At 47.5% G+C, this 14,127-nt stretch overlaps 1 protein-coding gene across 2 annotated transcripts in view; it reads left to right on the top strand.

Annotated features, from left to right (window-relative positions):
- Window positions 1-561: 561 nt before the first annotated feature.
- The window catches only part of RCAN1 (regulator of calcineurin 1), a 61,862-nt gene continuing 48,296 nt past the window's right edge, over window positions 562-14,127 (top strand). Inside the window, exon 1 of one of the 2 annotated variants that reach the window (XM_038766357.1) lies at window positions 562-755. In XM_038766357.1, the coding sequence (XP_038622285.1) occupies window positions 573-755 (183 nt within the window). In that variant the 5' untranslated portion in view covers window positions 562-572. Of the gene's footprint in view, window positions 1,166-14,127 lie in introns of both variants that reach the window. The other variant, XM_038766356.1, reaches the window with a different exon arrangement.

Consider the following 14,127-nt stretch of genomic DNA (forward strand, 5'->3'; position numbering starts at 1 on the left):
GGTTGGACACAGTCCCAGTCCCACTCGGAGCTCACAGGGAGTATTTGGACTTTAGGGGGGGAGTAGTAGTAGTAGTAATAGTATTTATTAACTGTTTACTATGTGCCAAGCACCGTACTAAGCACTGGGAAAGAAATATACAGGTGGGAATTAGCTCCGTTCCTTATCTTACCACCAGCAGAACGCACGCTTGTATTTGCAATAATGGTGATGGTTTGTGCCAGGCCATCCACACGCTCTCATCCCATTCCCTGGTGCCCACCAGCCCATACTGTGAGAGAGCAGGTTAGTTCCTGTTACCTTTCTTCCCTGGACCCCGGTCCGTCTTTCCATAGTTGGGGGGACGGCCTACCTAACAATAATAATAATTATAATGATGGCATTTATTAAGCGCTTACTATGTGCAGAGCACTGTTCTAAGCGCTGGGGAGGTTACAAGGTGATCAGGTTGTCCCACGGGGACTCACAGTCTTAACCCTCATTTTCCAGATGACATAACTGAGGCCCAGAGAAGTGAAGTGACTTGCCCAAGGTCACCCAGTGGACAATTGGCGGAGCCGGGATTCGAACCCATGACCTCCGACTCCAAAGCCGGGGCTCTTTCCACCGAGCCACGCTGCTTCTCCCACCTGCCGGGCCTCAGAGGTTGCAGAGACGCCGCTGGAAACAGCGTGTCGAGCCGACAGCCAGGAAATTCTAACGCAAGCACCGCTCCTGATGGGATAATCGTGTGTGTCATACCACCCCGGGCAGTGGTGGGTCCTACTTTCCACTTTGTGCCAGCGACACTGGGCGGTTCTCGTATCACCTTGGAGCCTCGGGGAAGACGGAAGCCCGGCGGAATCATTCTTTCCACCCGGGCCGGCCTGCCTGACGCCGGCCGGGGATGGCCTTGCCAAAGTGGTCGGAGCGTGAACCGGGGGAAACACTGGCCTCTGGGCTTCCCGGCTCCTCTGTCAGGCACAGAATCTACAGTTGCTCTCTCCTCACGCCCCCCAAAAATGACACCTTCAAAACCATCTGGGGCCTTCTCCTTTGCTTCCTCCTCCTCCCCTCCCATCCCTCGTCCCTTCCGGCCTGTCGCTTTCTAAAGTTGAATGGAGGCAGAAAACAGAGGGGTGCAGACAGGGAGATTTTGAGGAGGAGATTTTCCCACCAGTCCTTTGTAAGTCGCAGCTGTTGTCTTATGCCGTCGAGTCGTTTCCGACCCATAGCGACACCACGGACGCATCTCTCCCGGAACGCCCCGCTCTCCGTCTGCAGTCATTCTGGTAGTGGATCCAAAGAGTTTTCTTGGGAAAAATAGAATAATAATAATAATAATGATGGCATTTATTAAGCGCTTACTATGTGCAAAGCACTGTTCTAAGCGCTGGGGAGATTACAATAATAATAATAATAATAATAATGATGGCATTTATTATTATGGAAGTGGTTTACCATTGCCGCCTTCCGCGCGGCAAACTCAAGTCTCCACCCTAGACTCTCTCCCGTGCCACTGCTGCCCAGCATGGGTGAGTTTCTACTTGCCGCAGATTGCCTTGCCCAGGCTAGGAATAGAATGGACAGGCCTCTGCTTGACTCTCCCTCCCGTAGTCGAGACTGGTAGAGGACTGGACACCTGAGAGGGGTTACAGCTATTGTACATATGATTTACAGACAGAAGAGATAGTGGTTATAAGATATATGTGCATATCTATCCATATATAGAGATATATTCTATATCGATACATCTATAGATGTATTCTATATCTAGATATAAAAGATGAGTGTTAGATATACTGCTTCAGTTAGATATACTGCGTCAGATAGGATTCTTCTGGGAAGGCTTCCTGGAAGAGGAGGTGGAGGAGGAAGAGGAGGAATGTGTTGAGGAAGAGGAGTGGGGAGGTGAGTCCAGGCTCCGGGGGGAACGAACCGTCCTGAGCTGAGCGGCCGGAGAGTCGGATGCCGGGGGACCCCTCCGTTCTGGAGGCAATATGAGAGGCAGCGTGGCTCGGTGGCAAGAGCCCGGCCTTGGGAGTCAGAGGTCGTGGGTTCTAATCCCGGCTCCGCCACTCGTCAGCGGTGTGACTTTGGGCAAATCACTTCACTTCTCTGTGCCTCAGTTACCTTACCTGTAAAATGGGGATGAAGCCTGTGAGCCCCACGTGGGACAACCTGATGACCTTGTATCTACCCCCAGCGCTGAGAACAGTGCTTGGCTCATAGTAATTGCTTAACAAATGCTATGATTATTATTATTATTATTTGGTGGCCAAGCAGTGTTTCTGGGTAGAGGCTGCTGCTAATGATGAACAGATCTTCCCTGTAAACCCTAATGGCCGAGAAAGAGGAAATAGACTTCAGTGATAGTGGGAGAGATTTCAGCTGGACACAGGGTAGGGCTTCTTATTCTGGGGAATGTAACAGTGGAAGGAGGGAAGGGGAAGTAGGGGTATGGCCTTTAAGGGTGTGAAGCTGAAGCATTATTTCCATCTCTCCCCCGCCCTCCCACCAAATGTTTGCACTTGACCCCCAGCCTAGCTCCTCCTCCATCTCTGATAAGACCTAAGAGTTCCCAAGTGGGAAAATCCTTTGCATTTCAAAGCCTGCCTGCCATCCACTGCCAAGCTTCTGTCCCCTTTTTTTAATGGTATTTGTTAAACGCTTACGCTGTGCTAGGCACTGTAATAATAATAATAATAATAATGGTATTTGAAAACTAATCATAATAATGTTTGTTAAGCGCTTACTATGTGCAAAGCACTGTTCTAAGCGCTGGGGAGGATACAAGGGGATCAGGTTGTCCCACGGGGGGCTCACAGTCTTCATCTCCATTTTACAAAATGAGATAACTGAGTCATAGAGAAGTGACTTGCCCCAAATCACATGGCTGACAAGTGGCAGAGCCGGGATTTGAACCCATGACCTCTGACTCCCAAACCCGAGCTATTTCCATCGAGCCACGCTGCTTCTCTGAAGTGCTGGAGTCGATACAAGTTAATCAGGTTGGACCTTGTCCGGGTCCCACGTGGGGCTCCCAGTCTTAATCCCCATTTTACAGATGAGGAAACTGAGGCCCAGAGAAGTGAAGCGACTTGCCCAGCGTCACCCAGTAGACAAGGGGCAGAGCGGGGATTAGAACCTAGGTCCTTCTAACTCCCAGGCCTGTGTTCTGTCCACTAGACCACGCTGCTTCTCTCATCTTTCTCCCTTAAAAGCCCTTCCTTACCGTGGCCTCCGGCACTCCGATTGAAAAATTCGGAGATCTTCAGAAGAGAACGAAGCCCCTGTGTGGGTTTGTTGCCAGCTTGTACTTCCCAAGCGCTTAGTACAGTGCTCTGCACACAGTAAGCGCTCAATAAATACGATTGATTGATTTGGTGGGTTCCTCCCGTCTCTGCCTGGAGACAGGGAACAGAACCAGATGACCTCTCTGGAGGCGCCTGATTTTTCTGGGAGCACAATCAGAGAGGAAAACACCATCGTTAGGACCAAATGTATAAACTGCTTGTTTTCATTCATTCATTCATTCATTCATTCAATTGTATTTATTGAGCTCTTACTGTGTGCCGAGCACTGTACTAAGCGCTTGGGAAGTCCAAGTTGGCAACATATAGAGACGGTCCCTACCCAACAGTGGGCTCACAGTCTAGAAGGGGGAGACAGAGAACAAAACAAAACATATTAACAGAATAAAATAAATAGAATAAATATGTACAAGTAAAATAAATCAATAAATACGTACAAACATATATACAGGTGCTGTGGGGAAGGGAAGGAGGTAAGGCGGGGGGATGGAGACGGGGAGGAGGGGGTAATAATGGCATTTATTAAGCGCTTACTATGTGCAAAGCACTGTTCTAAGCGCTGGGGAGGTTACAAGGTGATCAGGTTGTCCCATGGGGGGCTCGCAGTTTTAATCCCCATTTTACAGATGAGGTAACTGACGCCCAGAGAAGTTAAGTGACTTGCCCAAAGTCACACAGCTGACGATTGGCGGAGCCGGGATTTGAACCCATGACCTCTGACTCCAAAGCCCGGACTCTTCCCATTGAGCCACGCTGCTTCTCACGCTGCCGTTTTCCTGCTGGTCTGGTGGGGACTTCGGAAAGTCTCTGACTGTGGGTCCTTGTGGGATAATGATTTCCCGGTCATTATTTTTTCCTTTCGGGGAGAGAAAGACAATCAATCGGTGGTATTTATTTAGCGCCTACTGCGTGCAGGGCGCTGCACTAAGCGCTGGGGAGAGTACAAGAGAACCACTGTAGCGAGGTTTGGAGCTTTGCCCAGTACATTGCCGATCTTTGACTCAAGCTGGATTTCCAAGCCTCCTCCTTTCCCCGCCCTTTTCATTTTGCTATCCAGCCGAGCATAATTCCGGGTCAGATACTTATGAATAATATTTTCCAGGTCGTGTCAGACCTTGGACTTCAGTCAGAAATACCTGTGTTTCGGAATGGTTTAATGCCTCGTCTGGAAGGGTTCCTTGTTTGTTTATCCGAACCTGCCATGGAAAAATAAGCCCGCGGCGATCCCGAAACAGAACCGGTTTGATTCGGCCCGTAGAGTCCAACCCACACCTGGCGTGGCCTGTCTCCCCCTTCTAGACCGTGAGCCCGTTGTTGGGTAGGGACCGTCTCTCTATGTTGCCGTTTGCACTTCCCAAGCGCTTAGTACAGTGCTTTGCACCCAGTAAGCGCTCAATAAATACGATTGAATGAATGAATGAATAAAGACACCTGGTGACATTTGTGAAGTAGCTTGGCCTAGTGGAAAGAGCACAGGCCTGGGAGTCGGAGGACCTGGGTTCTAATTCTGGCTCCGCCAGCTGCTCGCTGTGTGACCTTGGGCAAGTTACCTGACTTCTCTGGGCCTCAGTTATTTCATCCGTAAAATGGGGATTCAATACCTAGTCTTTTTCCTACTTAGACTGTAAGCCCCATGTGGAAAAGGGACTGTGTCCAACCTGATACATTTGTATCTATCCCAACATTTAGGACAGTGCTGGGCACAAGGTAAGTAGAAGCCCGGGCTTTGGAGTCAGTGGTCAGGGGTTCAAATCCTGGCTCTGCCAATTGTCAGCTGTGTGACTTTGGGCAAGGCACTTAACTTCTCTGTGCCTCAGTTACCTCATCTGTAAAATAGGGATTGACTGTGAGCCCACTGTTGGGTAGGGACTGTCTCTATATGTTGCCAGCTTGTACTTCCCAAGCGCTTAGTACAGTGCTCTGCACACAGTAAGCGCTCAATAAATACGATTGATTGATTGATAGATAGATAGATAGATTGATTGATTGATTGATTGAGCCCCCCGTGGGACAACCCTGTAACCTCCCCGGCACTTAGAACAGTGCTTTGCACATAGTAAGTGCTTAATAAATGCCATTATTATTATTATTATTATTATTATTATTATTAGAAGCAGCGTGGCGAGAAGCAGTGTGGCTCAGTGGAAAGAGCACGGGTTTTGGAGTCAGAGGTCAGGGGTTCAAACCCCAGCTCCGCCAATTGTGAGCTGTGTGACTTTGAGCAAGTCACTTAACTTCTCTGGGCTTTAGTTCCCTCATTGTAAAATGGGGATTAAGACTGTGAGCCCCCCGTGGAACAACCTGATCACCTTGTAACCTCCCCAGCGCTTAGAACAGTGCTTTGCACATAGTAAGCGCTTAATAAATGCCATTATTATTATTATTAACTAATCGTAATGATAATTTGGGTTTTCCATCTAGATTTTAAGATCCCTGAGGGCAGGGATCATGTCTACTCTTCCTCTTACACTTCCCCAAGTGTCTACTACAGTGCTGTGCTCCCAGCCGGCACTCAGACAGTATTTCTGATGGATTCCTCCCACTTGCTTGCAGGCGGTCACTGGGCTTTCTCTGGTGTCTTTCCCAATTCACCAACAGCTGCAGTGGGAGATCGTGGAAACCCTCTCTCACCTCCTCCTTGCAAAGATGGCAGGCGACGAAGTATTTTCACAAGGCTTTTTTTAAAAAAACGGACAGGTCTGAATACGTACGCACCCGTCCCTAGACAACACGGCCCGGGTGAAAGCAGAACACAAAGCCATTGCCCTTCAAAGCCATCTGATGAGACACCAAGTCCCTCCTTTGACCTCAGAGAGTTGTCTCATCATCATCATCATCATCAATCGTATTTATTGAGCGCTTACTATGTGCAGAGCACTGTACTAAGCGCTTGGGAAGTACAAATTGGCAACATATAGAGACAGTCCCTACCCAACAGTGGGCTCACAGTCTAAAAGGGGGAGACAGAGAACAAAACCAAACATACTAACAAAATAAAATAAATAGAATAGATATGTACAAGTAAAATAAATAAATAAATAAATAGAGTAATAAATATGTACAAACATATATACATATATACATAATCCATCGTAAGGTTAGCGCTTACATCCTGCCCTCTGTCCATTCCCTCTCCTTTCTTCCACTTCCCCCTCTCTCTTTCCCATTGTTCTTCCTCCCCTTCCTTCCCTCTCTCCCTTTCCTCTTTCTCCTCTCCCCTAGCACCATCCCTTTCCCCCACATTCCCATCACTCGTCAGTTCTCACTTCCACCCGTTCTCCCCCAGAATCCTCTCCCGGGAGTTTCATTCCGGCCTGCCGAGGAGAATAGAATAGTTCAGGATAATCATGTCAACTTTCATTCCTTGAGTGAGGGCAGGACTGAGAAGGAGTAGACAGGCCCCTTAGTACACCAAGGCAAATCACATTTTAGGCTCCCGGCCTTCAGGCAAGTTCCCTTTTTGAAAGATTCCAAGGAATCTCTTGAGAAGTGGAAAAGCCGATTTAAAGTCAGTTTCCTTCCTTTCCTTTAGAGTTTTGCAGCAGAGAGTTTTCCGCCAGCCGCTTCTTTGCCCCTTGGCCCCGTGGAGTAGGCAGGGATCGTGACTATGAATTCTATTGTTCTCTCCTAATAAAAATAATGGTATTTGTTAAGCGCTTACTATGTGCAAAACACTGTTCTAAGCGCTGGAGGGATGCAAGGTGATCAGATTGTCCCACGTGGGGCTCACAGTCTTCATCCCCGTTTTACAGATGAGGGAACTGAGGCCCAGAGAAGTGAAGTGACTTGCCCAAAGTCACACAGCTGACAATTGGCGGAGCCAGGATTTGAACCCATGACCTCTGATTCCAAAGCCTGTGCTCTTTCCACTGAGCCATGCTGCTTTTGTAGCCACGCTGCTTCTCCTAAGTGCTTGGCACGGTGCTCTGAGCCCTGCAAGTGCTCAAGAAATACTCTGGATTGATTGTACTTCCATTGTGGCTTCTGGGCCAGGACAATAGGTAGTCAGCAGGACGTACAGTGCAGCCGCGCCTGCGGGTGATGTTTTCTACAGAGGGGCTGAATTCATTCATTCATTCATTCATTCAATCGTATTTACTGAGCACTTACTATGTGCAGAGCACTGTACTGAGCACTTGGGAGTGAATCACCTTTACGATGCCATTTGAAACATTCCACTGTGGTTTGCAAGCACTGCACATTGTCAGTTGGCCCGGATGGGGGGGAAGGCAGGGGATCAGGAAAACAGACCTTCCTCCTCCTCCTCCTCCTCCTTTTCCTCCTCCTGCCCACAGGACAATTTTTAGAACCAGTCCCGATTCATCCAGGAAGCTTCCCGCTCTTCAGGGGCTCTGTGTATTGCATAAGGGAAAACTCCTGACTGGTGGAGGTTTACCCAGGAGCTGAAGGGGTAGCACGGTGGTTGGCACATAGCACTTAGAAAATTCTATTATTATTATTATTATTATTATTATTATTATTATTATTATTATTATCATTATTATCATTGTTGTTATTATTACAGTTGATCTTAGACAAAAGCAGCAGTCCCAACACTCGTTCATGCAGTTTTCTAAACAAATCCGACTGTCAGATCAGAGCCGTCTTGGGTTCCCGAGAGCCCCATTTACTGGCCAGGAAATCCAACTAACCCATTGCAATCTCCAAAACTGTGTTATGTGAGAATAATAATAATAATAATAATGGCTTTTATTAAGCTCTTACTATGTGCAAAGCACTGTTCTAAGCGCTGGTGAGGTTACAAGGTGATCAGGTTGTCCCACGGGGGACTCACAGTCTTAATCCCCATTTTACAGCTGAGGGAACTGAGGCCCAGAGAAGTGAAGTGACTTGCCCAAAGTCACACAGCTGACAATTGGCGGAGGCGGGATTTGAACCCCTGACCTCTGACTCCAAAGCCCGGGCTCTTTCCACTGAGCCACGCTGCTTCTCCGAGCTGAGAAGCGTCAGATCATCCTTCTAGACTGAAAGCTCGTGGTGGGCAGGGATTGTGCCTGTTTACTGTTATACTGTACTCTCCCAGGAGCTTAGTGCAGTGCTCTGCGCACAGTAAACGCTCAATAAATACGATTGAATGAGCGAATGAATGAATGACTCTCCCCAGATGCCGATTTCAGAGAGGAATGCCGAGTGGATTCTCACCCAGTGAAGGCCGCCTCTTTCAAGTGACAGTAAACTCCAGTCCTACCACTCCTTTACCTCAGTCTTGTGACTAAAGATTTCCTAACTCCCCAAGCGCAAAACGACACGGGTGAGCGGTCGTTCTTGTAAAACTATCCGTGGACAAATCAAGAGCCAAACAATGGTTGCCAAGCTCAGAAAACGTCAGAAGGAGGGCAGAGGTTCTCCCGCTCCAGTGCAAATCCAGTCTAAGTTTTAGGATCGGCCGCATTTTAGAGCAGGTAACCCTGCCCGGACACACCTAGGCGATTTGAAAGAGAACACCAGCCCTGTTTTACCATTTTAAGCTTTCCTCTGTGGCGCGAGGCTTCGGTTTCCCTTGAAAGCGGGCAGGATTTTGGAGATGGGGAAGGTGATATTTAAACAGGTGTGAGGGTTGGAGGAAGCACCTTGGATCCCTGAGGTTAAGAAGCTCTTATAAGGTAATCTCACTCACCTAGTACAGTACCAGTTGGCTTCGGTTCCACTCCTGTTCCGCCATCTATCCCCAATATTAGGGTCTTCCTTCCTCAACAGGACTTCTGAGTTGTGTGGCAGATGTTTCCAGAGCATGAGGGAAAATCTCGTCGGGGTCTCGCCCTCCCGATAATGCCGAACAACCTGTCCAAGAAGGATGGGTGAATGCTTTCATTTGATTATACTTATTGAGTGCTTACTATGTGCAAAACACTGTACTAAGTGCTTGGGAGACTACAATATAACAACAGACACACACATTCCCTGCCCACAACAAGCTTACAGTCTTGAGGGGGACGTTCAGCCCACGGAGAAAAAGTCAGTCGCTCTGGTTGACGTCCAGGACTTTCCAAATAATTCAATTCAATTCAATCATATTTATTGGGTGCTTACTGTGTGCAGAGCACTGTACTAAGCGCTTGGGAAGTACAAGTTGGCAACATATAGAATAATAATAATAATAACAATGGTGTTTGTTAAGCGCTTATTATGTGCCAAGCACTGTTCTAAGCGCTGGGGGAGATACAAGGTTATCAGGTTGTCCCAAGTGGGGCTCACAGTCTTAATCCCCATTTTACAGGTGAGGTAACTGAGGCAGTGAGAAGTGAAGTGACTTGTCCAAGGTCACACAGCTGACAAGTGGCGGAGCGGGATTCGAACCCATGACCTCAGACTCCCAAGCCTGCACTCTTGCCACTAAGCCACGCTGCTTCTCAAATGACACTCAAAAACAAAGGGAGGAAGAATCTTGCACAGCATCGTCCACTGCACCAGAAATAGTTCTGCCCCGGACGAAAAGCAGGCCGTCTCTCTCGATTTTTTTTTTGTCCTAAAAATAAAGGTGATAAAAACGGGCCCTTGAACTGTGAGTTTCCTGCTATAGAAGGACTCAACCTGGAAAGGATTAACATGCAGCAAGTCGATCCTGTGTTGAATGGATTTTCGGTTAGTGGGTCTCAAAATATAGACAAAGCCGCTTTTCTGACCACTGTCTCTAGGAAAACAACCATTATTCTTCTTGTTCCTTTATTTCTCCATCGACTCCCCCTCTGCCACCCCCACTCTTTCATTGTGTTCCATAAACCAGACGTTCCGTATTTCTGAGGTCTTTGTGTAATAACGCCAATGTCTTAGATGTTTAACACACTCTTTTCCTTTTGTTGTCATCTCAACCATATTTTTCTTCAGGATACTGCACTGGGACTTTCCTAATATGCTGTATTAAATATTTTAATTATTAATTAAGGGGTTGCAAAAGAGTTTCCATCTTAAACCCCTTGTTTTCATCTGTTCTAAACTGCCCCCCCCCCCCCGCCAAAAAAAATAAATAATAAATTCTCCTTTGGGGGCTAAAGTCTGTTTTGTAAAGGCAGTTCCCGTTAGGTTGATGGCCGGATACCGTCAGCAGATTTGGAATAAATTTATCAACGCGGTTATTTTCAAAGTCGTGTCATTGTTGGTTTTGAAAGTTTCCCAGGTTCGGCCAAACCTACGGGAACCAGGAAGCCAAGAACACTTCTTCTTTTCCTGCTTCTCTTGAAGTCAGATGGAGGGGCCCCATCGGGCCCCCTTTTGTGGTTTCCGCGGGTGAGCGAAGCCTGACGGTGATTGTCCTTTGCTTCTCGCTAATGGGGTCCAGCCGGAGAGGGGGGCCTACTAAGGACAAGGGCCACTCTGATCCAAGGGTCACAGGTGGAGGGGAGAGAGGAAGGTCCTCACCTTAGGGCCTTTGGCAGGAAGGAACAGTGGGAAGGTGGATTTAGGAGCCCGTGACTGGAAAATTGTAAGCACAGACTTCCCCCAAACTCTTTCTTCCCTGATGGCATCCAACAGTCATCCATCCAGTCGTCGCAAATCCCCGGGCAGAGGGATCAAGGCAGGCAGGGAAGAAGACACACACGGTCCTCGCCCTTGAAGGGGCTGATTGATTGTATGATGGGAGAAAGAGAAAAGATACGCACACAGGTCGAGGCAGAAAGGTGGAGGTAGGAGACCTCAGTACCACTAACCCTCAGCCCTGGATCACCTCTACAGTCTGCCTCCTTCCCTCCTGTGTTTGAGCCGCAGAACGCTGATGTCGGAAATCTAGATATCAGGCCGATTTCACCCACTTCAAGTTTATCCTTGCATGCCTTAACTCTGCCCTCTCCTCTGCCCAGCAAAACTATTTCTCCACACTTAATAATAATAATAATAATAATAATAATAATGGCATTTGTTAAGCACTTACTATGTTGAAAGCACTGTTCTAAGCGCTGGGGAGGTTACAAGGTGATCAGGTTGTCCCACATGGGGATCACAGTCTTTATCCTCATTTTACAGATGAGGGAACTGAGGCCCAGAGAAGTTAAGTGACTTGCCCAAAGTCACACAGCTGATAAGTGGCGGAGTCAGGATTTGAACCCATGACCTCTGACTCCAAAGCCCGTGGTCTTTCCACTGAGCCATGCAGCTTCTCTTAGTGACATCCTTGCCCATCGCCGTCGCCAGTTGTTCCAGACATTTAATTCTCTCCTCAGCCTCTCTGTTCCCTTACCCCTAAAGACGTGGCCACCTACTTCATCAACAAAATTGACGCTATCAGGCATGAAATCCCGAAAATTTTCCCCTGCCCCTCACACCAGGCCCTTCTCTCTCCTGTCCCTTCTTCAACTCTCCCATCTTTCCCAGCACTATCTCTAGAGGAAATCTCCTGCCTTCTCTCAAAATTCACCCCCTCCACTTGTGCATCGGACCCCACTCCTTCGCACCTCATCAAAACACTTGCCCCCTTCCTTTTTCCCTCCCTAACTGCCATCTTCAACTGTTCACTCTCCAATGGCTTCTTCCCCACTGCTTTTAAACATGCCCACAGTTCTCCATCCTAAAAAAAAACCCTCTCTTGATCCCACGGCTCCCTTCAGTTATCGCCCCATCTCCCTCCTCCCAATCCTCTCCAAAATCCTTGAGCGAACTGTCTATACCTGTTGTCTCAAGTTCCTCTCCTCCACTTCTCTCCTCGACCCCCTCCAGTCTGGCTTCCGTCCCCTTCACTCCGCAGAAGCCATCCTCTCATAGGGCACCAGTGACCTCCTTCTTGCCATATCCAACGGCCTCTACTTCATTCTAATCCTGGACCGCTCCCTTCTCCTAGAAACATAATCCAACCTCGGCTTCACTGACACTGTCTCTGACACTGTCTTCCCCTGGTTCTCCTTCTATCATCCTGAGCCCGTTGTTGGGTAGGGACCGTCTCTATATGGTGCCGACTTGTACTTCCCAAGCACTTAGTGCAGTGCTCTGCACACAGTAAGCGCTCAATAAATATGATTGAATGAATGAATTCTGGGCACTTGTTCTCAGTCTCTTTCGTGGGCTCCTCCTCTGCCTCCCATCCCCTAGCTTTGGGTGCCCCTCGAAGTTCAGTTCTGGGTCCCCTTCTTTCCTCCATCTACACCCACTCCCTTGGAAAACTCATTTGCTCACACAGCTTCAACTATCACTTCTATGCTCATGACACCCAAATCCACATCTCCAGCCCTGAGGATGAAGCAGCCCCCAATTTGCTGATTTAGGAACCAGGACTCACCTTCCTCTTCTTCCTTTTAAGTTTTCCTTCGTTCAGGCTCGGGGTGAATGTCGTCCTAACTCCAAGTGTGGAAGACAATCAATCCTAAGGTCTTCTGTGGCCAAGAAGCGCTCCATGTTCTTGTTAGTCACCCGGCATTGCTACATACATGTACAATCCAAAATATTTTTAATTAGGATAGACCAAAAGAAACCAGGGCTGTCTGAAGTCTTTTAGATACTATCTCCTACTTGGGAGACAGAGGGCTGGACCAGAGGACTAATTGGGGACCCTTCAAAAACCCTCAACTCCAAAAAGGTTTTGGGCAGCGTGGCCCACTGGCAAGAACAGGCTTGGGAATTAGAGGACGTGGGTTCTAATCCACGCGTGAAGCCATGTGTTCTCTCATATTTGAATTTCTAATTTCTGGTGTATATTGGTGGACTAGACTATGTGTCCAACTAATAGTCTACAATTCTTCATTTTTAACTGTTCTGAGCCATCCACTGAGTGACTGATTTACAGTGGGCTCATAATACCACCTATCAGATCTGCTGCTTCCCAGGTGTTAAGGAGATTTCTCTTTTTATTTAGCAACAGCACAGAAATATTACGATGATCAGTGAGATAATGGGAATAGCAACTTAGCTTATAATCATTTTCCAATACCCAAATGCTGGGTTTCCCTTACACAAATCTGAGGCTCTGATGAGATGGCTTTAATTCTTGGAGATTAATAAGAATATTATAATATTCACCCCAATGACCTCTCTGCTCTAGCACCTATGCTGTACCTTCTACTTTCGTTGCTTGTAAATAGATTTGTATGTCTGCTTCCCCAACAAGAGAAGCAGCGTGGCTCAGTGGAAAGAGCCCGGGCTTTGGAGTCAGAGGTCATGGGTTCAAATCCCAGCTCTGCCAATTGTCAGCTGTGTGACTTTGGGTAAGTCACTTAACTTCTCTGGGCCTCAGTTACCTCATCTGTAAAATAGGGATTAAGATTGTGAGCCCCGCGTGGGACAACCTGATTATCTTGTAACCTTCCCAGCGTTTAGAACAATGCTCTGCATATAGTAAGTGCTTAATAAATGCCATCATTATTATTATTATTAATAATAATCCTGGCTCTACCACTTGTCTGCTGTGTAACCTTGGGCAAGTCACTACATTTCTGTGCCTCAGTTACCTCATCTGCAAAATGGGATTATTATTAATAATAATAATAATAATGGTATTTGTTAAGTGCTTACTATGTGCCAAGCACTATTCTAAGTGCTAGGGGAGATACAAAGTTATTAGGCTGTCCCAGATGGAGCTTACAGTCTTAACCTCCATTTTCCAATTGAGGTAACTGAGGTACAGAGAAGTTAAGTGACTTGCCCAAAGTCACACAGTTAAGTGGCAGAGCCGGGATTAGAACCCACAAAGACTGTGAGCCCCTCGTGGGACAGGTTCCGTGTCCAACCTGATTACCTTGTATCCACCCCAGCGCTTAGAACAGTGCCTGGCATATAGTAAGCATTTAACAAATACCACCATTTTTTTAATCATGTAAATTGCTAGGGTGTAGCTAAAAGAACAGGGACACTTTGGAAAATTTTGAAGGCCATCAACCACGCTCAGGTCTCT

Source organism: Tachyglossus aculeatus, chromosome 24 (assembly GCF_015852505.1).
Source record: "Tachyglossus aculeatus isolate mTacAcu1 chromosome 24, mTacAcu1.pri, whole genome shotgun sequence".
In the NCBI taxonomy this organism is placed as follows: Eukaryota; Metazoa; Chordata; class Mammalia; order Monotremata; family Tachyglossidae; genus Tachyglossus; species Tachyglossus aculeatus.